Below are 22,305 nucleotides of genomic sequence, written 5' to 3'. Positions count from 1 at the left end.
ATTTATTTTCAATCATTCAAGTAACATTTGGCCAGGCTGGCAAAAGCAATTTAAGGAGCATTTTGATGATGAGAGAAGTGGAGAGATTTAAAGAGGGAATTCATAGCTTAAGGCGAAATGACTGAAGGTGCCAACAGTCGGACGAAGGAAGGAGGGAAGGTGCGAGGCTGGAGGAAGTTCACGTCCTTCAGTGAGGATTGAGGGGGTTAGTGATTGGGAGAGGTAAAGCCTCAGTTGATTCAATGTACACATCAGTGTTGAGTACAAGACCAGCACTTCAGTAATTTATCACTCAATCTGCAGGATTCTAGCAGCAGCTTGCACTTTCTAGTAACTGTGGAATTGAACGGGCTTACTGTGAGTGTCACGCAGCTGTAACTCTCTAGATCTAATGATGCCTTCCTTGTGTGAAGGGTCATTAGAAAAATGGTAAGGTTGTGGAGCTACTGCATTTCTAACCCAAATTGAGACAATTCCCTTCAGATCAGCTGGAATGATGGGTTATTAATTTGACAAGAGCATCAAGCTATCTTCAGTTGAAGAATCAAGAATAGGTGCAGAAGATTTGCTGTTAACGCATAGATCTGCTGTTAACTCCCACAGTTTAAAAGTGTTGCTTTACATGAATAAATTGGTCGTAGCAGAAATAGTGACGCTGGTTAAGGAATAGTGACACGGGTTAAGGAATCCCATTCCACTAAGATGTGGTTTACATGTAACAATGACAGAAAGCAAGAACATTATTTTTTTAAAAAGCCTTCTGAATTGACCTATGAGCCTGAGCAGCTCAGGAGCAGGTACGTTTTCAGTTAAAGTGAATTCTAATCGCGTAAGGATTGAGTGAATAACTTGAGGACTGAAACTGCTCGCGAGTTTGAAAAGATGTGGTGAAGGGGTTGTGGATTGGAAATCGGCACAGGTAAACTTGAGGTTCAAGTCATAGAGCTGTACAGCACGGAAACAGACCCTTTGGTCCAACTTGTCCAGGCTGACCAAATATCCGACACTAATCTAGTCCCATTTGCTAGCACTTGGCCCATATCCCTCCAAACCCTTCCTATTCATATAACCATCCAGATGCCTTTCAAATGTTGCAATTGTACCAGCCTCCACTACTCCCTCTGGCAGCTCATTCCATACACACACCACCCTCTGTGTGAAAACGTTGCCCCTTAGGTCTCTTTTATATCTTTCCCCTTTCACCCTAAACCTATTCCCTCTCGTTTTGGGCTTCCCCACTCCAAGGAAAAAACTCTTCTATTCACTCTATCTGTGATCCTCATGATGTTATAAACTTCTAACTTGCCCCTTAGCCTCCGATGCTCCAGGGAAAACGTCCCTAGCCTATTTAGCCTCTCCCTATTGCTCAAATCCTCCAATTCCTGCAGTATCCGAGCTCTTCCAAAATAAATGGGCTATCGGGATATGAACAGGAGAGGAGATGAGCTAATTCCTAGCTCAAAAATTCTTAACAATCAAAAGGAAATGGATGTGTTGTGCAATAAAACTGTAGTACCTACTCCATTCCAAACAAAACATTGCAATTTAGCATTCTTGATTGGAGTCAAAGTGCTCTGCCCTACCCAGTTTTCAGCATTCTGGAAACTACGGCGGTGATTACAATTTTCCAAAAGCGGTCAAGTGCACAATAAAAATACTTCAAACAAAAAAATACTTTTACAGAAAGGTTGGAGGAAGTGGGTTATTGTTGGAAAATAGGACATAGGGACATGCGGTTGGGTAGTCTGCTAATGACCAACAGTATCCCCTAGAAACTGATCAATTCACAGACAGACTTGGAGATTGGACACACTGATATTTTACACAGTGTTTGTTCCTGTAAATGGAAGCTTTTTCTAACTATTTCACCACTGAAGAGGGCAGTGTGTGTCTGAAGCTCAGTCAGTGCAGAGAAAAATCCCGCTTCTGTGCTGACCTCTGTCTGCGTGTGAAGGGACCTTCTCCTAAAGTCAAAACTTCACACTGCACTGTCATAGCATTATAATTCATACAATCAGAAAATGCTTGTCATGCTATTGGGCTCCGAGTTTTGGACAGACTGGAATACAGAGACATAGTGTGTTTCAATGTTTAGGATCTTTAGATTATTTTCGGCTCAACCTGCATTTTGTATTAAACCAGGCACACTCTGTGCCCCATGATTTAGGTTTGTTTGTTTGTTTTCACAGAACACAGTGTTAACAACCAATGTGTTCTATTTCTGGGGCCATAAGTTCGAAACAAAGCACTTTGTGTTATGAATACTTGGTCAAAAGATGGCATTTTGTGGGTGCAGGCACAATGCACAGCACACATGGCAATGCCAATGGGACAGGAGTCTAAAACCTAGATGTCTTTTCCCTGGGGTGGGGGAGCCCAGAACTACAGGGCATAGGTTTAGGGTGAAAGGGGAAAGATATAAAAGAGACCTAAGGGGCAAACGTTTTCACACAGAGGGTGGTACGTGTATGGAATGAGCTGCCAGAGGATGTGGTGGAGGCTGGTACAATTGCAACATTTAAAAGGCATCTGGATGGGTATATGAATAGGAAGGGTTTGGAGGGATATGGGCCGGGTGCTGGAGGGTGGGACTAGATTGGGTTGGGGTATCTGGTCGGCATGGACGGGGTGGTCCAAAGGGTCTATTTCCATGCTGTACGTCTCTATGACTCTCTGACTCTAAAAGCAACAATGATTGACTGTCGAGCAAGGCAAAATAATCTCAAGGCAAACTCTTACAGACTGTGGTGGCAGAGGATGGGGAAGTATTAGCCTTCTCTACCCAGGGGCTGGTAGAAATATAGGTATTAAGTAAATTTGAGATGAAGATTGATAGATTGCTAATTACTCGTGATGCCAAGGGATATGGAGAGTGTGTGGGAATATGGTTTTAATGGAGGTGATTAACCATGGTTTAGAATGGAAGGTCAGGGTCCAGGAACTGAAGTTAAAACAAAAATCACAGGATATGGGCTTTGCTGTCGAGACCAATATTCAATATCCAGAGGTCTGTTCCTGTGGGTCTGGAGTCACATGTCTGCTGGTCCTGTTAAGGACAGCAGGTCTCCTTCCTGAAAGGACATTGGTGAACACGACGGGTTTTCCCAACCATCAACAATGGTTTCAGGGTTATCATCAGATTTTGATTGAATTCAGATTGCACCAATTCTGTCATGGCAGCGTTCAAGACCAGCACATTCCCTGGGTCTCTGGATTAACAGTCCAGCAACTATGCCATTAAGTTATTGCCTCCCCTTGCATGTTGTTATGATCCCGGATGATGATCATACAAGATACGTTGATCTCAGAAGAAAACCTGACTTGATAGATCATTTGTTTAAATTATCTTTAATCATCAACATGATGCCAGTCACTCTTAGATTTATACAAGGCTGCAGATGTTCTTTAACAACAGAACATGAGTTTATTTTAGGAAAGACCGCATACACAAGCAAAATAGATACATGAAGCTGCAAAGCGACTGAATACAGGCTGACTGCTGTATCTGCAGAATCATTTTCAGCAGTTTCAGTTACCTGCAGTTTACCATGGCCCAAACACATTACAGGGAACCTTCTGAGACCAGGGGCTGCTGGGAAGGTCATGTTCCCATTGAAATGAATTGGTTCACACCTATCTGCGGTTTTAGCTTCCACGGTAAGTCTTGGAACGTATCCCCCTGGGTATGGGGGTGGAGTGGGGGGGAAAGACTATATTACAAACTCCATTACAAAGATTCAAATCCAGATAAATCATACCCCTGTCTCAATTTATACAATTCTCAGACCCTGAGTGCTCTCAGCTCCAACCATTTGAAGATTTCTCTGTTGGTTCCCGTGGCTTGGAAACATCACAGACAAGAAGACACTTGTGTTGAGGTTGCCTGGTTTCCTGGAGTGGAACAGTATTGAAAAAGTCATGTTAAGAGTAATTCTTATTTCCTCTGATTAGATGTCAGAATAAAGTAAAAATGATGCTTCTTTGTGGGAAGCATCCTACCTCCACAACCACCTGATGAAGAAGCAGCGCTTCGAAAGCTTAGTGCTTCCAAATAAATCTGTTGGACTATAACCTGGTGTTTTTTGAGTTTTAACTTTGTCCACCCCAGTCCAACACTGGCTCCACCACATCATGACTTCCTTCAGAATAAGCAGCCTTAGTTTTCAGACTTAAAACAGAGATTTAAAACAGAGATGAGGAGCAATTGTTTCTCTCAAAGGATGGTGAATCTGTGGAGTTCACTCCCCCAGAGTGCAGTGGATACTGGGACATTCAAGGAGGAGAGAGACAGACTTTTAATGAGTTAATGGGTTGAAGGGTTATGGGCAGCGGGCAGGAAAGTGACTTGAAGCCAAGATGAGATGAGCCATGATTGTATCAAATGATGAAGCCGCTCTCACAGGCTGAATGACCTCCTGCTCTGGGATTTTATGATTTTGTTCTGTTCAGTTGGCCCACCATAAACTTGAAAATATGAACGTTTTATCCATTAACATTGCAGGCTTTTTTTTTAAAGCAATGATATATTTAGGTCACTGTTCCAGAATCCTGCTGTGTCCTTTTCCAAAACACAACATTCTCAGAACTAACCATGGTCATCATTAGACTCTTCATTGCAGATATTTATTGAATTCAACTTCCATCTGCATTGGCAGGATTGAATCCAGGACAGTACCTGGGTCTCTGGATTAACAGTCCAATGATGGTATGACTAGGCCCACCACCTTCCCCTATTTATTGCCCATCCCTAAATACCCAGAGGGCTGTTACGAATCAACCACGTTGCTGTGGGTCTGGAGTCTCACATAGGCCAGACCAGGGAAGGATGGCAGTTTCCTTCCCTAAAGGACATTAGGGAACCAGATGGGGTTTTTCAACAATCATGGTTGTCATTAGAGACTTTATTCCAGATTCATATTTCCATGGACTAGTTGTATATTTATCAATCATTCCATTTTAATTGAATACGTTTTTTTTATTTTTGATAAATTCATCATTTTTTACTAAGAAACTTGATAGATTGTTTTGTTTAAAACCTGACGGCTGCCTGGTCACTGGAACTTGTTCAGTTGGTTACGGTCAGCTTCAGCTTGGCACTGAGCAGGTGCCAGTTCTCCAACAGCCCTCCTCATGGAATTCCTTGTGGGTATTGTTTCTCTTGACTGCGGCCTGATGCCATCACGGAGTCTATCGGCACTGCGGTGGGAGTCCCTGTGCCAGAGGGTAGTGCTGGCCAATATCTCCCTGGTGTGGGAGCCGCTTCCCTCTGTGCTGTCGGTGCTGGTGGAGTGAGGCTGCAGCCCTGTGTACTGCACTGTCTCCCTCCAACATGATGGCCTGTAGAAGATCAACGGTTGCTGAGTAAAAATGCAGCAGAGCTTGTGTAGATCGATGTGTGCGCATTGACGTGAGCGGACCTTCATGTTGTCTTGTTGCCTCAAACATCACGAGACATCAGAGCAAAATGATGATGCTGATTTATTCATTGCCACGTCCATCCTGAGGACACAGACAAAAGGACCTAGTCGCCACATTCAGTGCCATGATGAGATAGAATAAGAAGAAAATGAAATTTAAAAATGGAAAGAACTGCGGATGCTGTAAATCAAACAAAAACAGAAGTTGCTGGAAAAGCCAAGCAGGTTTGGCAGCTTCTATGTCGAGAAATCAGAGTTAACGTTTTGGATCGAGTGACCCTTCCTCAGAACTGATGGTAACTAGGAAGCTGTTGGCTTATATGCAGAAGACTTTTTTTATTTCAAAAATATACTTTATTCATAAAATACTTTGATAATCTGTACAGTTGGACATGCCATACATATGTAGACATTCCATTTCCTTGCCTACCGAAACAGAGTAATCATTCCTATTTACAGGTCGGTACAATTACATTTTTAGCTGAGGTGTCAGCAGAGCCCAAATGACTGCGCGGGCCCCCTGTTCTTCTTTAGGCAGGCAGATGTTACACGGTGGTCTTTCCCCACCGCGCCTTGGCGGCAGTTGCCCCACGCTTCAGCGCATCCCTCAACACGTAGTCCTGGACCTTGGAATGTGCCAGTCTGCAACACTCAGTCGGAGTCAACTCCTTCAGCTGGAAGATCAACAGGTTTCGGACCGCCCAGAGAGCATCCTTCACTGAGTTGATGATCCTCCAGGCTCAGTTGATGTTCATCTCGGTGTGGGTCCCGAGGAACAGGCTGTCGAGCACGGAGTCCCGAGTCACGGCGCTGCTGAGGACGAACCTCGACAAACACCACTGCATTCTTCTCCAGACTTCTTCTGCGTAGGCACATTGCAGAAGGAGGTGTGTGACAGTCTCAGGGCCTTGGTCAGCTCGTCCAGAGATAGCGGCTGGTCCAGCCTCTCCCGTGTTCTGTCATCTAAGACCTCCGTGATAGAGGACAGGAACAACTGGGAGGCCGCGCTGTCAGTCGGCTTCGCGTCATACAGACTGGCAAAGAAGGATTTACTGATCCTCATGACGTCTGCCTGAGATGACGTTACCGAGCCATCTTCTTCCTTCAGGCTGCTAAGCACCGAGCTCTCTTTGTGCACCTTCTGGAAGAAGAAACGTGAGCACGTCTCGTCCTGCTCCACCGAGTGGACCCTGGACCGGAAGATCATCTTGGAGGTCTCCGAGGCAAAGAGCGAGGCTTGCTGGCCCTTCACCTCATTGAGGTCCTCCGTGACATCGACCCCCATCGTCTGCAGCAGGAGCAGGTTCTGCATACTTTCCTGGAGCTGGGACAATTTTCCCCGCCTCTCTCTCACCTCCTAAACACCTTTTGAGGATGAAGAACCTCTTGATGTTCCCTTTTACTGTTTCCCACCAGTCTGCTGGGGACTCAAAGAGGGGCTTCATGGTTCTCCAACCTGCGTAGTCCCTCTTGAGCTCCTCAATGTTTCCCGGGGTCAACAGCTTAGTGTTCAGTTTCCACGTTCCCTTGCCCGCCCGCTGTTCGTCCTGTAGGTGACAGTCGGCCAGCAGGAGGCAGTGGTCAGAGAAGAACACCGGCTTGACGTCGGTGGATCTGACCGAGAGCGTTCGGGACACAAACAGGTAATCTATCCTTGAGCAGATAGACCCATCTGCCCGTGACCAGGTGTATCTACGCTGCGCTCCATCTGCAGGGGTGCTGAAGATGTCGTGCAGCTTGGCATCTTTTACCGTGTCCATCAGGGCTCTGGACGTGGCGTCCAATTTACTGTACCTCCCCCCTGCGCCCCCCGCCCCCCCGCCGGATCGTCCATCTGCATCAATGATAGAGTTGAAGTCTTTGGCCAGAATAACCGGTCTGGATGTAGCCAGCAACAGTGGAAGCTGCTGCAGGACGGCCAACCGTTCGCTCTTACCCACTGGGGCGTACACATTAATCAGTCTCAGGGGAACATTCCTGTACATGACGTCGGCGACGAGGAGGCGCCCACCCACCACCTCCTTAACCTCTGAGATGGTGAAGTTGCCTCCTCTCAACAGGTACCCAGGCCGGAGGCGCGGCTATCGTTGACCCCCGACCAAACTGACGGCCCATGGGCCCACAAGCTCGACCATCTCCTGTAGCTGCTGAGGTGCGGTATCCCACACTCGTGCAGAAACAGGACGTCAGCTTTAACGTTGGTTAGGAAGGCCATCATAGAAACACCATCGCATAGCCAATTTGATGCTACGCGCATTGATGCTTGCCCCTCTGGGGTAGCTGTGTGCATCCCTGTGGTGACAGCAAACTGCTGGACCTTCCCAGGGCTGAGGTAGCTGTCCACTCCACACTGGAGCAGTTTCCCCGCTCTGGTGTCTTCGGGTCGGGCCCAGGGTCCGCACAGACCAGTTCTCCATCTAATAGCGGGGCTGTCACAGGGCCGCTGCTCCCAGTTACCTGGAGCTGTGGGCCGGTGGGTACCTCTTGGTTCTCACCGGGTGGGGGGAGGCCTTTACCCATCCCCTCAGAGGGATCGTCTTTTCCTGTTTGGGCGGTGCTGCCCTCCTTTTTCCCCACGGCGCTCTATCTCTTCCTCCGGTGACGACCTTCCTTGCGCCCGTCCTCACCGTCGGAAGAGCTGCCTGTATCCTCGTCGTGTAGATGTCGCTTCCCCCTTCGCTGGGTGGCTTTGGGAGGTTTCCTCTTCCTGCTTTTGACAGTAATCCACTGCTCTGCCTCCTTTGATCCCTCCTCTTCCATTTCCTCCGTCTGTCTTGAAGGAGCTCGGGTCGGCTGCTGCATCTCCCCACTGTCTGCCGTCTGCTCCACTACAGCCTGCCCTTCCTTCTGGGTGCCTCCAGACACCGTTCCTGTGCTGTTTTGTGGTACCTTGCTGGTCTTAGGCGGTCCACGGCTCGTGTTGCCACCTCCGGCCATCTGGGTGTAGGTGGCAGCCCCTCGTCTTGGGCAGGCCGTGTACATGTGGCCCACCTCTCCACACAGGTTACAGTTGTTGGCCTCCTTACATTCCTTGGTCGGGTGGCCTTCCTGCTTGCAGTTTCGGCAGACGGTCACCTTACAATCCGCCGCCATGTGGCTTGACCTCCCGCAGGTTATGCACACTCTCGGCTGCCCTGCGTATGTCAGGCAACCTCTACTTCCTCCGATGGCAAAGCTGGAGGGTGGGTGGAGGATGTTCCCACTGGCATCGATCCTCAGGGTTACCCTGACCTGTCGTTTGCTGGTCCAGATCCTGAAAGGATCGACCACATCGGTACTCTCTCCCTCGACCTGGATGTATCTTCTCAAGACATGGTGGGGTAAGGAGTGTAACTGATAGGTGGGGATAGAGCTGGTGGGCTGGTCGGTAAGGACAAGTGAAACCCTGTTACTGTTGTAGGAGGGAAGCGAGGGGTGAGGGCTGAAGTGCAGGAAATGGGTCAGTTCCAGCTGAGGGCTGCAGATTATTTTCTAAACACTCCTTTCAATTCAATTTGTGGAGCTCAAACAAATGTTCTCATTCAAGCAGCAATCACTGATATGCCTTGAGGAGTATTCTTGGCCAAGTGGCCACAGCCAATTACTTTGCAGAGCTGATTTGACAAAGCAACTGTTATCTGTCCCCACACATGCACATTCTCTCTGTGCGTTGCTCTCTATCTTTCACCCCAGGCGGTATGTTCTCATCCCAAAAATCAGCCAACCCTGAACTCAAGCCTGCAAAGATTACGCTTTCGTTCAATCGACAATATCCAACAGAAATACAAGGTGGTCAATTCTTGTTCTCGGGTCTCTGTATAATGCTGTTGGCGATAGAATTGTGGAAGTGGGCCATTCGGCCCGTAAAGTTGTTAACAACCATCCGAAGAGCATCCCGTCTGGGCCCACCATACCACTGTAACCCTGTATTTCTCATGGCTGTGTAGTTAACCTACACATTCCAAAACACTATGGGCAATTTAGTATGGCCAGTCCCCCAACCTGCATATCTTTGGATTGTGGGAGGAAACCATAGCATCCAGAGAAACCCACGCAGACATGGGGAGAATGTGCAAACTGCCATATTCTTTGGTTGTTGCCATGCTAAATTGCTCATAGTGTCTGGGGATGTGCAGGTCTGGTGGGTTAGCCATAGGAAATGTCGGGTTACAGGATAGTTCTTCGGAAGGTTGGTGCTGACTCAATGTGCTGAATGGCTTTTTTTCCACAACTCGGGAACGTGTGATCCTGTTGGGATTCTGTGTTCTGGGGACCTGGTTTTGAATCCTGCCATCATCGATGGTGGAGTTCGAATTCAATAAAAATCTGGAATTAAGGGTCTAATGATGACCATGAAACCCTCATCCCTTGGATGAATGGGGACAAAAAAAGACCATTAGCTCTTGAAGTCTGCACTGACCATCTGAAGAGTGACCTGTAACCCTGCATTTCCCACAGCTAACCCACCTAGCTTGCACATCACTGGACATTGAGCAATTTAGATTAGATTCCCTACAGTGTGGAAACAGGCCCTTCGGCCCAACCAGTCCACACTGACCCTCCGAAGAGTAACCCAACCAGACTCCCTTCCCTCCGACTAATGCACCTAAAACTATGGGCAATTTAGCATGGCCAATCCACCCTAACCCCACATCTTTGGATTGTGGGCAGAAACTGGAGCACCTGGAGGATCCCTGCGTAGACATGGCGAGAATGTGCAAACTTCACACAGTTACCCAAGGTGGGCATCGAAGTATTGTGCCACCCTTTTCCAAGAAAGTTTCTTTACTATGTTTAAACTACATGAATTTTAAATCACGAAATATTAACAGTAAATAGCAGGGGTTTTGATTCACAGTTATAAATATACCTGGCAACAAAAAATATTTTAGAATGTAATTTATTACATATCTGATAGTAATCTGGCTGGTTTTAGATTTTACACCAATCATAATCTTCCATTACTGCTAGATTACTGCTGCTACAAAACCTGATGGAGTCTGACTTCTGGCAGGTGCCAGTGCTGCACAGAACAGCACACTGAAGCATGGAGAAACTACTTGAGGATAAATAACCCAATTGCCAGTCAAATTTCGATTTTCCTGCGTTATGTGTAACATGAAAATGTCAAGTTTCAACGCAGCCATTTGGAAAGTCAGTGACATATTTGATGTAATCTCTCTTATTTCCAGGTCACGTTTGATTCGGAAATTTTCTTCAATGTCCTCTTACCTCCGATAATATTCTACGCTGGATACAGCCTGAAAAAGGTGAGAACTTTACACTCGCAGGACACTTCAACATTTTGCTCAAGTGATTTTTACTGTGACTGCCATCTGTGTCCTATGATCCTCTCCCACTAGCTACCTGACTAAGGAGCAGTGCTCAGAAAGCTTGTACTTTGAAATAAACCTGTTGGACTATAACCTGGTGTCGTGTGACTTTTAACTTTGTCCACCCCAGTCCAACACTGGCTCCTCCATATCGTAGCAATTAAAAGTTTGGGTTTTCAGTCTATGTCCTTTTGCATCAATGTGTGTTTATAAACCTTGCTTCAATACTGCTGTTTAGTTCTACCCACTTCCTCAGTTGGAAATGACTCTCAATGTACACATTGAGGAAAGTTGGAATCTTGATTACAATTGGTGTTGAATTGGCCAGGCCTGAATCTCTAACTGGACTCCTTCCTCCCGGTCCAGGAGAGGAATGTCGGTTGCTGGGGTCCCTGTGCCTGAATAATGCTGTAAGCCGTGTGTATCTGGTGAGGACAGGCCTACATTATTAAATGGTTTGTCCAAACTCTCACATTAGCAGTGTCAAACAGTGCGATACTGGAAAAGCACAGCTGGTCAGGCAGCATCCGAGGAGCAGGAGAGTTGACGTTTCGAGCATAAACTCTTCATCAGGAATGTTCATCAGGCATTCCTTACTGAAGAACTTATGCCTGAAACATTGACTCTCCTGCTCCTCGGATGCTGCCTGACCTGATGTGCTTTTCCAGCAACACGCACTTCAATTCAGAGTTCCAGTTATGAAGAGAAATGGAACAGAGTGTTCCAGGCCTCCACTACTGTTCGTGTGTAGAAATGATTTCTCCTATCTCTCCACAATGTCCAGGCCCTAATTTTTAGACTATTCTCCTGATTCTAGAATCTTCAACCAGTGGGGAACATTTAATGATAATTGCCAGGATATCAATGGCATAGATTAGTGTAAAATGCAGGAGTGATAGACCGAATAAGAGCAAGCTTTTTTTCATCACTGAGGGTGGTGGGAATCTGGAACTTAGTATCTTTTAAGTATGTTAGAGGCAGAAACCCATGTAATATTTCAGAAGTTTTTAAATGCACACTTGCGATGCCAAGACAAGGATATAGGCCACATGCTGGAAAATGGAATTAGAGTATTTCGGCGGTTGTTTTTGACTCGATAGAACATAGAACATAGAACAATACAGACAGAACAGGCCCTTCGGCCCACGATGTTGTGCCGAACTTCTAACCTAGATTAAGCACCCATCCATGTACCCATCCAAATGCCGCTTAAAGGTCGCCAATGATTCTGACTCTACCAACTCCCACAGGCAGCGCATTCCATGCCCCCACCACTCTCTCTGGGTGAAGAACCCACCCCTGACATCTCCCCTATACCTTCCACCCTTCACCTTAAATTTATGTCCCCTTGTAACACTCTGTTGTACCCGGGGAAAAAGTTTCTGACTGTCGATGGGCCAAAGCGCCTTTTTCTATGACTGTAGTTCATTAGTGAATCTCGTGCATTTTAAAAAATTTTAATGATAGTTTATAGTCACCATTACTAAGACTAGCTTTTCACTCTAGATTTTATTAGTTACCTTTAAACTCTGCCAGTGACCTTAGTAGGATTTGAATCCATTTCCCTCAGAGTTCATCTGGGCTTCTGGGTTACCAGGCTGGTGGCATTGCCACTGTACCACTCCCCCACCCACATTGTTGTTTTCGATCTCTGGCTTGTTTCTGTGGCATTCATTACACAGATAGTCGGAATTTGAACAGCATTATGTGGCACAGTGGCTCAGTGGTTAGCACTGCTGCCTCACAGTGCCAGGGGCCCAGGTTCGATTCCAGCCTCAGGCGACGGTCTGTGTGGAGTTTGCACATTCTCCCCGTGTCTGCGTGGGTTTCCTCCGGGTGCTCCGGTTTCCTCCCACATTCCAAAGATGTGCAGGTCAGGTGAATTGGCCATGCTAAATTGCCCATAGTTGTTAGGTGCATTAATCAGAGTGGGGTGAGTTACTCTTTGGAGGGTCAGTATGGGCTTGTTGGGCTGAAGGGCCTGTTTCCGCACTGTAGGGAGTCTAAATCCGAGTGTAGTTCCACCTGTTTGTCCTGAAGCTGATGAAGGATATGATTTAATGAAGGGAATGAGGGAACTTAGTAACTTAGAAAGTGGGAGATGATGGCTTTCTGCTGTCTAGCTACATTTGTTTTAGGGGGTCCCTGCCCATAGATCCCTCTAAGTTGCCATCCAGATTGGTAGGGTTGTTAAGAACATGTATGGGGTGTTGGCTTCATTAACCGGGGGATTGAGTTTAACGGCCACAAGCTTATACTGCAGCTCTGTAAAGCCCCGGTTAGACGACACTTGGAATATTGTGTTCAGTTCTGGTCACCTCAGTATAGGAAAGCTGTGGAAGCTTCAGAGAGCTGCAGAGGAGATGTACCAGGATGCTGCCTGGACTAGATGGCATGTGTTCTGAAGAACGATTGAATGAACTGGGCTTTGGTTATTGGAGCAAAGAAGAGTGAGAGGCAACTCGATAGAGGTGTACAAGATGTTGAGAGGCATAGATAAAGTGGACGGACAGAGACCTTTTCCTAGCGCAGAAATGTCTATCCTGAGGGGGCATAATTTTAAGGTGATTGGAGGAAGGTTTAGGTGCGATGTCAGAGGTAGGTTCTTTACACAGTGAGTGGTGGGTGAGTGGAATGCACTGCTGCAGTGGTAGTAGAGTCAGATACATAAGGGATCTTTAAGCAACTCTTGGATAGGCACGTGAATGATAGTACAATGAAGGTCTGCAGGTTAGATTGGTCTTAGAGTAGGATCGAGGGTCGGCACAACATCGAGGGCTGCAGGGCCTGTACTGTGCTGAAAACATTGGCAAGTAGAATATTTCAGTTCTGGTTATCTCCTAGAAACTAGGACCAGGCCTTTCAATCCTGCTCCATCTTATATCATTGACATCAATTCCCTGTTCCGATCGTCTCCCATGTCCTTCAATCCATTTATTCTGAAGATCTAGAGAAGGTTCCTTTGTCTCTGCCTTCATAAGCATCAGTATCCACATTCGATGGATCATCTTCAGCCAGATCTGCTACTTTATGTCACCACTGGACACATCTTTCCCTCCCGATTCCAACTTGCGAAGGGACATATCCCTCTGAAAGACCCTGGTCATGAAGAGTGGAGCAATTAAAATTGGGGATGTTTGCATATCTGGAATTAATGGATTGCAAAATCTTCGCAGGTTGTGAGACTTGAGATTATAGGAGTGCTATGGACCAGTCCAAACTCCCACAAAATATGTTAAGGTGGTAGCCTAGACCCTAGCTTTTTTATATTTTGAACACTGATGTGAAGTGGACACTCCAGGTGTGATGCAGCCGGTCAAACCACTCTGCTTTAAGCAAAGCAATTTATTTAAAAACTCCAGTTGAAACACGAACTAAAGAAAACGAAATTTAAGAATAAGAAGAAAGTGAGGAGTGGGGGTTGGGGGTGGAAACAAGAACAAAATAACCTTTTTTAAAGTGACCGCATTGTCACAAGGAACGGCAGAGAGATTTGAACATGAGGGTTAGAATGTCTGTTTTAGATGAGGGATACAAATAGTGTTCAGTAGCTACTAACTCAGCCTCTGAATGTATCTTTTATCTGGTGTATAATTCTGGAACGTATTTATTAATTGCCAGAATATCCTAATGTCGGTTGAGAATGATGCTATTTGAATGCGTTCTGAAGCAATATGTTATCTGTCATCTTTTGTCTTTTTTTATTTAACAGAGACAGTTCTTCAGGAATTTGGGGTCAATTCTAACCTATGCTTTTATTGGCACTGCCATTTCCTGTATTGTGATTGGGTGAGTAAACGTTGATGCCAAGTTACAGAATTCCAGAGTCATTGGCTAAGCTATCTTTGGTTATGTGAACATGGTTTTTAAAGCAGAGAGCCTGGGATTTCTGTTTGGTGGCTTGGGATAGGAAAGTACTGATTTTATGATATTCCGACAATGTCAATTCCTGAGGAGCTTGTGTTATATGGTTGAAATGGTTTCACAAGGCCTTTCACCACATCCTGCAGTCCCAGTTTTTAAACCTTTCCATCTTGCACTGCACAAAAGTAGCTTTGTTTGCTAAATTTAGTTTCTTTTGTTATTGACCATGCCAATGATGAAACGGGTAGGAACAAGAGTAGACCGTTCTGCCCCTTGAGCATACTCTGCTATTGTTTGAGATCATGGCTGATCTGAGGCCTATCTCCATATAGGTGAAAGTGAGGACTGCAGATGCTGGAGATCAGAGTCATGAATAGAGTGGTGCTGGAAAAACAGCAGGTCAGGAAGGATCTGAGGAGCAGGAAAATCAAAGTTTCGGGCTCATTCCTGATGAAGGGCTTTTGCCCGAAATGTCGATTTGCCTGCTCGAATATTGCCTGGCCTGCTGTGCTTTTCCAGCACCTCTCCTCTAATCTTGATGCCTTTTGCCCTGGTCCTATATGCCTGCCCTGGTCCCATATCCCTTGATATCTTTGCTTCATGAAAAAATGTCTATCTCAAATTTTAATTTGAACAAGTGAATGACCAGAAAGAGAGTTCCAAACCTCCACTCCTCTTTGTGTGGAGAAGTGCTTTCCAATATCTCTCCTGACTGTTCTGCCCCAAATGTTTAGACTGTGCTCCTGATTCTACAATCTTCAACCAGTGGAAAATATTTGTGTTTATCGACCTTGAATATCTTCGTTAGACCACACCCTTAACCTTTTAAATCCTAGAGAATGAAAGCCGAGTTTGTTTAATCTCTCCTCATCACTGAACGCCCGAAGTTCAGGTATCATTCTTTTAAACCTGCTTTGAACTCCCTCCTGGATCATAACGTCCTTCCTAAGTTGTGGTGCCAAGATCTGCTCACAGTGCTCCAAGAGAGATCTAACTATGCTGTAGTTACACAAAACCCTATTGTCTGCATCCTTATACTCCAGCCCTTTACATATGATGGCCAGCATTCCATTAGCTGCCTTGACCATTTTCTGCATCTGTTTGTGACATTTTAAAGAACTATGCACCCAAAACCTACAATCTCCGGGCCTCTACTGCATTTAACTTTGTGCTTTCTGAAGAAAAAACCCAATCTATGCTTTTTTTGAGGTTAGGTTCAGGTTGGCAATTTGCCAGGTAAGGGATAATTGGGATCATCTTTGGTGTCCACTTCTATTTTTGAACCAGAAACGTGCCCTCTTTTACCGACGGCAACCTGGGGCTGCCGATTTGCAATCTCGGTGTGATATTTGATCCAAACACCCCATTGATCAGATCGCGGCGTCATAACATTGTCTGACTCCATTTGCATTTCAGCCGGGCTGCTTCTGAAATGCTCATCCAGGTCTTTGATACCTCGACCTTTGTTTAGGAGAAGATTTGTAGCTCGGGTGCTCATTGTTGTGGTTCTGTTCGCCGAGCTGGGAACTTGTGTTGCAGACGTTTCGTCCCCTGTCTAGGTGACATCCTCAGTGCTTGGGAGCCTCCTGTGAAGCGCTTCTGTGATGTTTCCTCCGGCATTTATAGTGGTTTGTCTCTGCCGCTTCCGGTTGTCAGTTCCAGCTGTCTGCTGCAGTGGTCGGTATATTGGGTCCAGGTCGATGTGCTTATTGATTTGAATCTGTGGATGAATGCCATGCCTGTAGGAATTCCCTGGCTGTTCTCTGTTTGACTTGTCCTATAATAGTAGTGTTGTCCCAGTCGAATTCGTGTTGCTTGTCATCTGCGTGTGTGGCTACTAAGGATAGCTGGTCATGTCGTTTCGTGGCTAGTTGGTGTTCATGGATGCGCACCGTTAGCTGTCTTCCTGTTTGTCCTATGTAATGTTTTGTGCAGTCCTTGCATGGGATTTTGTACACTACATTGGTTTTGCTCATGCTGGGTATCGGGTCCTTTGTCCCGGTGAGTTGTTGTCTGAGAGTGGCTGTTGGTTTGTGTGCTGTTATGAGTCCTAGTGGTCACAGTAGTCAACAACACCTCTACCTTTGACGAGTCACTTGGCCAACCTCCTGCCTTTGAACCTGTTTAAACTTGAGCTTTAATGGCAGCTCCTCTGTGTGAATCTGAACTTATACCATATCTGTCACCCTTGAGCTTGTTAGCTGACATTGTCCACCTCCTGAGGTAACCTCATAATATTAAAATTGAGGTTCCAGGTGTTTGGTTTGTTGGAAAGAAGCTAACTTTGAGGTGATTCAAGTTTTCAAGATCTTGAATAAAGTTGGCAAACTTCATCTGGGAAAGTCCGTATCCATTCAATTACAGTTCTTCCTCGACTGATGAGTGTCTGACTTAGGAACGCTCCTATTTGAGTAAGATCCCATGGTATTAATTTTATCGATCTGATGTGTGAATGCTCACTCATACTTACAAACACTTATTTTACATTACACTGTATTGTAGTCTGACTTGCTCTTTGGATGCTGCCTGACCTGCGCTTTTCCAGCAACACATTTTCAGCTCAGATCTCCAGCATCTGCAGTCCTCACTTCCTCCCTGACTTACATCCGTAAGTTGACTTGGATGCACCCAAGAATGGAATTGTTTTGTAAGTTGGATTGCCTGTAAATAGAATATGGAAGAGGGCGACCGATCTAGAATCGAATGTACTGGTGTCTGTTGAAAGTCTCCTTCCAATCTGTCTGCTTCATCTCAAACTTCTCAGCTTGTATTTCCAGTTTCTTTTCTCTTCATTTTGAAAGCACCTAATCCGTTTGCTGTAACCGGATGCTGAGGTAGCAACTTTCACAGCCTCACAAAATACTGCAGATGCTGGAAATCTGAAATAAAACCAGAGAATGCTGGCAGAACTTGGCAGGTCTGGCAACATCCGTGGGGGAAGAGACAGAGTTAACTTCTGACAAAGTATCATACCAGACTGGAAATGTTAATTGATATGTTTCAACCCCATTCTCCTGCCTTCTCCCTATAATACTTGATCTCCTGACTCATCAGGAACCTATGTATCTCTGCGTTAAATACTCGCCATGACTTTGCCTCCCCAGCCTTCTGGATTCACCATCTTCAGGCTGAAAAAAATCCCCTCATCTCAATAGTGCAGAGTTGTCCCTTCACTCTGAGGCTGTCTGCTGGGGTCCTTGTCTCTCCAACAACTAGAAACATCATCTCCACGTCCACTCTATCCAGTCTTCTCTGTATTCTGTAAGTTTTGATCAGATCCCCCCCTCATCCTTCTAAACTCTATCAAGTACAAACCTCAACTGCTCCCCGTATGACAAGCTCTTCATCCCTGGGATCATTCTTGTGAACCACCTCCAATGGCAGCACATCCATCCTTAGATATGGAGCCCAACACCCCTCTCAATGCAGTCTGAACAGAGCCTTATACAGCCTCAGCAGTACATCTCTGCTCTTCTATTCTAATCCTCTCAAAACAAATGCTAGCATTGCATTTGCCTTCCTAACTGCTAACTAAACCTAGGAGATAGTGAGGATTGCAGATGCTGGAGATGAGAATCTCGAGTGTGGTACTGGAAAAGCACAGCAGGTTAGGCAGCATCCGAGGAGCAGGAGAGTCGACGTTTCGGCCAAAAGCCCTTCATCAGGAATGAACCTGCATGTTAACCTTAAGAGAATCCTGAACCAGGACTCCCAAATCCCTGTGCACATTAGATTTCTGAAGCCTTTCCCCATTTAAAAAATCAAGAATAGATTAGCTTTTATTTGTCATTTCTATCGTATACAACAGATACAGTAAAAACGAGACTGTGTTCCTCTAGGACCAAGGTGCTACATGGACAGCACAAACTACACAATCGTACACTGCATGAAATGGATAAGAAATGCAAAACACACAAGACAGCACAGTAATGTCTGACACATCAAGACAATAGCCACAATGGTGTACAAATTGCCGTAAAAAAGATTTTAAAATGATGATAAAACATTGTTCTAGCAACAATTAGAATTTAGAATTTTTAGAATTGAATTTATTGTCACGTGTTCTGAGGCACAGTGAAAAGCTTTGTTTTGCGAGCAAGACAGTTAAATAGCAGAGATAAGTAAATAATAGGTAAACAGCAGCAAAAACAAAAACACAGGTACAGGCGAATGCTAAGAGTTTGAGAGTCCATTCAGTATTCTAACAACAGTAGGGTAGAAACTTTGAATGTAGGTTTGCTCACTGAGCTGGAAGGTTCATTTCCAGGTGTTTCGTCGCCCTACTAGGTAACATCTTCAGTGAGCCTCAGGCGCAGCAATGCTGAAAATTCCTGCTTTCTATTTATATGTTTGGGTGTCTTTGGGTTGGTGATGTCATTTCCTGTGGTGAAGTCACTCCCTGTTCCTTTTCTCAGGGGGTGGTAGATGGGGTCTAACTCGATGTGTTTGCTGATAAAGTTCCGGTTGGAGTGCCATGCTTCTAGGAATTCTCATGCGTGTCTTTGTTTGGCTTGTCCGAGGATGGATGTAATGTCCCAGTCGGATTGGTGTCCTTCCTCATCTGTATGTAAGGATACTAGTGAGAGAGGGTCAAGTCTTTTTGTGGCTAATTGGTATTCATGTAGCCTGGTGGCTAGTTTTCTGTTCGTTTGTCCAATGTAGTGTTTGTTACAGTCCTTGCAAGGTATTTTGTAAATGACGTTCGTTTTGCTTGTCTGTATATGGTCTTTCAAGTTCATTAGCTGTAGTTTTAGTGTGTTGGTGGGTTTGTGGGCTACCATGATGCCAAGGGGTCTGAGTAGTCTGGCAGTCATTTCCGAGATGTCTTTGATGTCGGGGAGAGTGGCTAGGGTTTCTGGATGTGTTTTGTCTGTTTGAGTTTGTTGCTGAGAAATCGGCGGACTGTGTTCATTGGGTACCCATTCTTTTTGAATACAGGGTATAGGTGATTTTCCTCTGCTCTGTGTAGTTCCTCTGTGCTGCAGTGTGTGTTGGCTCATTGAAATAATGTTCTGGTGCAGCTTTGTTTGTGGGTGTTGGGATGATTGCTTCTGTAGTTCAATATATGGTCTGTATGTGTTGTTTTTCTGTAGATGCTGGTTTGAAGTTCCCCATTGGCTGTTTGCTTTACTGTAACATCTAAGAATGGCAGTTTGTTGTTGTTTTCCTCCTCTTTCGTGAATTTTATGCCAGTAAAGAATATTATCGATGGTCTTGAAGGTTTCCTCTAACTTGTTTTGTTTATAGATGACAAAGGTGTCATCCACATAGTGGACCCAGAGTTTGGGTTGGATGGTTGGCAGAGCTGTTTGTTCAAGTTTCTGCATTACTGCCTCTGCTAAGAACCGTGATATCGGAGATCCCATGGGTGTTCCATTGGTTTGTCTGTAGGTTTCGTTGTTGAAGGTGAAGTGGGTGGTAAGGCATAGGTCCACTAGCTTGACGATATTGTCCTTGCTGATGAAGTTAGTGGTATACGTATCTTTGGGTCTTCTAATAGTGTAGTTAGTGTTTCCTTCACCAGGTTAATGTTCATTGAACGTCTGGAAATAAACTTTCCAGCTCAGTGAGCAAACCTACATCCAAAACCTCAACCTGAGCTACAAATCTTCTCGCTAAGGGTAGAAACTGTTTTCGAACCAGCTGGTGTGTGTGTTCAGGCTTCTGTACCTTCTCCCTGATGGTAGAGGTTGTAGAAGAAATTGCCAGGGTGGGATGGCTCTTTGAGAATGCTGGCAGCCTTTCCTTGACAGTGGGCCTGGTAGATGGATTCTATAGATGGGAGTGTGGCCTTTGTGATTGTCCGGGCCGAGTTCACCACTCTCTGTAACCGTCTCCGATCTTGAATGGTACAGTTGCCATACCAGGTAGTGATACATCCAGACAGAATGCTCTCTGTGGCCCACCTATAAAAGTTGGCAAGGGTATTCACTGTCATGCCAAATTTTCTCAGCTGCCTGAGGAAGAGGAGACTTTGGGCCTTTGTAATCAGTGCATCTACATGAAGAGTCCAAGAAAGCTTGTTGTAGATGACCACTCCCAGGAGCTTGATACTCTCAGCTCATTCCACCTCTGTGCTGTTAATGTGTAGGGGGGGCATAAGTAACATCCCGATGAAAATCAAAAGTGAGTTCCTTGGTTTTGCTGGTATTGAGAGCCAGGTTGTTCTCAGTGCATCATTTTTCCAGGTCTTCCACCTCCCGTCGGTAGTCTGTTTTGTCACCATCTGAGATTTGACCGACTATGGTGGTGTCATCAGCGAACCTGTAAATGGCATTAGTCTGGTATTTGTCGACGCAGTCATGGGTATACAGTGAGTACAGTAGGGGGCTGAGTACATACCCCTGGGGGGCTCCAGTCTTGTGTGTTAGTGAGGATGAAATATTGTCCCCAATCGTCACTGATTGTGGCCTGTGGGTCAGGAAATGGAGGATCCAGTTGAAGAGAGTGGGGCTTAGTCCAAGATCACTAAGTTTCGTAATCAGTCTCAAGGGGATAATAGTGCTGAAGGCTGAACTGTAATCTAGAGTAGGATTCTTATGTAGCTGTTCTTGGTGTCAAGATGTTCTAGGGAGGAGTGAAGGGCAAGTGATATAGCAACTGACGTGGATCTGTTGGTCTGATAGGCAAATTGGAGAGGGTCAAGAGTAATGGGGAGGCTGGAGTTGATTAATGCTGTGACCAGCCTTTCAAAGCACTTCATGCCCACCGAAGTTAGGGTCACTGGGCGGTAATCATTGAGACATGCTGCATGAGTCTTCTTAGGCACAGGGATGATGTTGGACCTCTTGAAATAGGCAGGGACAGTGGCCTGCTGCAGGGAGACATTTAAGATGTCTGAGAAGACCTCTGCAAGTTGATCTGCTCATGCTCTGAGTGCACAGCCTGGTAATCCGTCTGGTCCCATAGCTTTCCTTGGATTCACATGAAGGAAAACTGATCTGACCTCTGATGCAGTGACTGTTGGGATAGGTTTGTCAGGACTTGTCAGAATAGGTGTTATCTCTCTGCTGAAATTCTGCCCAAAGCGAGCATAGAAGGTGTTGAGATGATCTGGGAGGGATATGTCATTGTCTGCTGTCTTGCACTGTCTCTTTTTAGAACCTGTGTCATTCAGTCCCTGCCATAGTCGCCGAGTGTGTGACTGGGTCTCTAGTTTGGATCGGTATTGGTCCGTGGCTGTCTTAATGGCTCTGCGAAGGTCATACTTGGATTCCTTCTATTTGAGTGGGTCTCCTGATCTGAAGGCCTCATGCCTGATTTTTAGCAGGTTCTGTATGTCCCGATTCTTCCAGGGTACACAGTCCTCCACACACTTGCTGATAAAGTTTGTAAAGTTTGCTAGAAGTTGTGCCAAGAGTTTCAGATGGGCAAGAGTCCGATCGTACGGTGTTAAGGAGCCTGATGACCTGGGAGAAGAAACTGTTCCACAGTCTGGCCGTGAGAGACCGAATGCTCTGGTATCTTCAGATGGCAGGAGGGAGAAGAGTTTGAGTGAGGGGTGTGTGGGGTCTTCCACAATGCTCTCAGCCTTTCGGATGCAGCGTGTGGTATAAATGTCTGTAATGGAGGGAGGAGAGAACCCTGATGATGATGATCTCAGCTGTCCTCACTATCCGTCGTAGGATCTTACGATCCGAGACGGTGCAATCCCCGAACCAGGCAGTGATACACCAACTCTGGGTACTCTCAGTGAACCCTCTGGAGAATGT

The 22,305-nt window shown here is 45.8% G+C and overlaps 1 protein-coding gene across 2 annotated transcripts in view; it reads left to right on the top strand.

The window, feature by feature from the left end:
* The window catches only part of LOC140478698 (sodium/hydrogen exchanger 9-like), a 480,261-nt gene that overhangs the window by 64,826 nt on the left and 393,130 nt on the right, over nt 1–22,305 (top strand). For both annotated transcript variants that reach the window (XM_072572000.1, XM_072572001.1), the window contains exons 3-4: nt 10,589–10,666; nt 14,442–14,518. In XM_072572000.1, coding sequence (XP_072428101.1) covers nt 10,589–10,666; nt 14,442–14,518 — 155 coding nt within the window. The remainder of the gene's footprint in view (nt 1–10,588; nt 10,667–14,441; nt 14,519–22,305) is intronic.

Source organism: Chiloscyllium punctatum, chromosome 6 (assembly GCF_047496795.1).
Source record: "Chiloscyllium punctatum isolate Juve2018m chromosome 6, sChiPun1.3, whole genome shotgun sequence".
Lineage (NCBI taxonomy): Eukaryota > Metazoa > Chordata > Chondrichthyes > Orectolobiformes > Hemiscylliidae > Chiloscyllium > Chiloscyllium punctatum.
The sequence above is the reverse complement of the archived record's forward strand: the minus strand, read 5'-3'. Positions and strand labels throughout refer to the sequence as shown.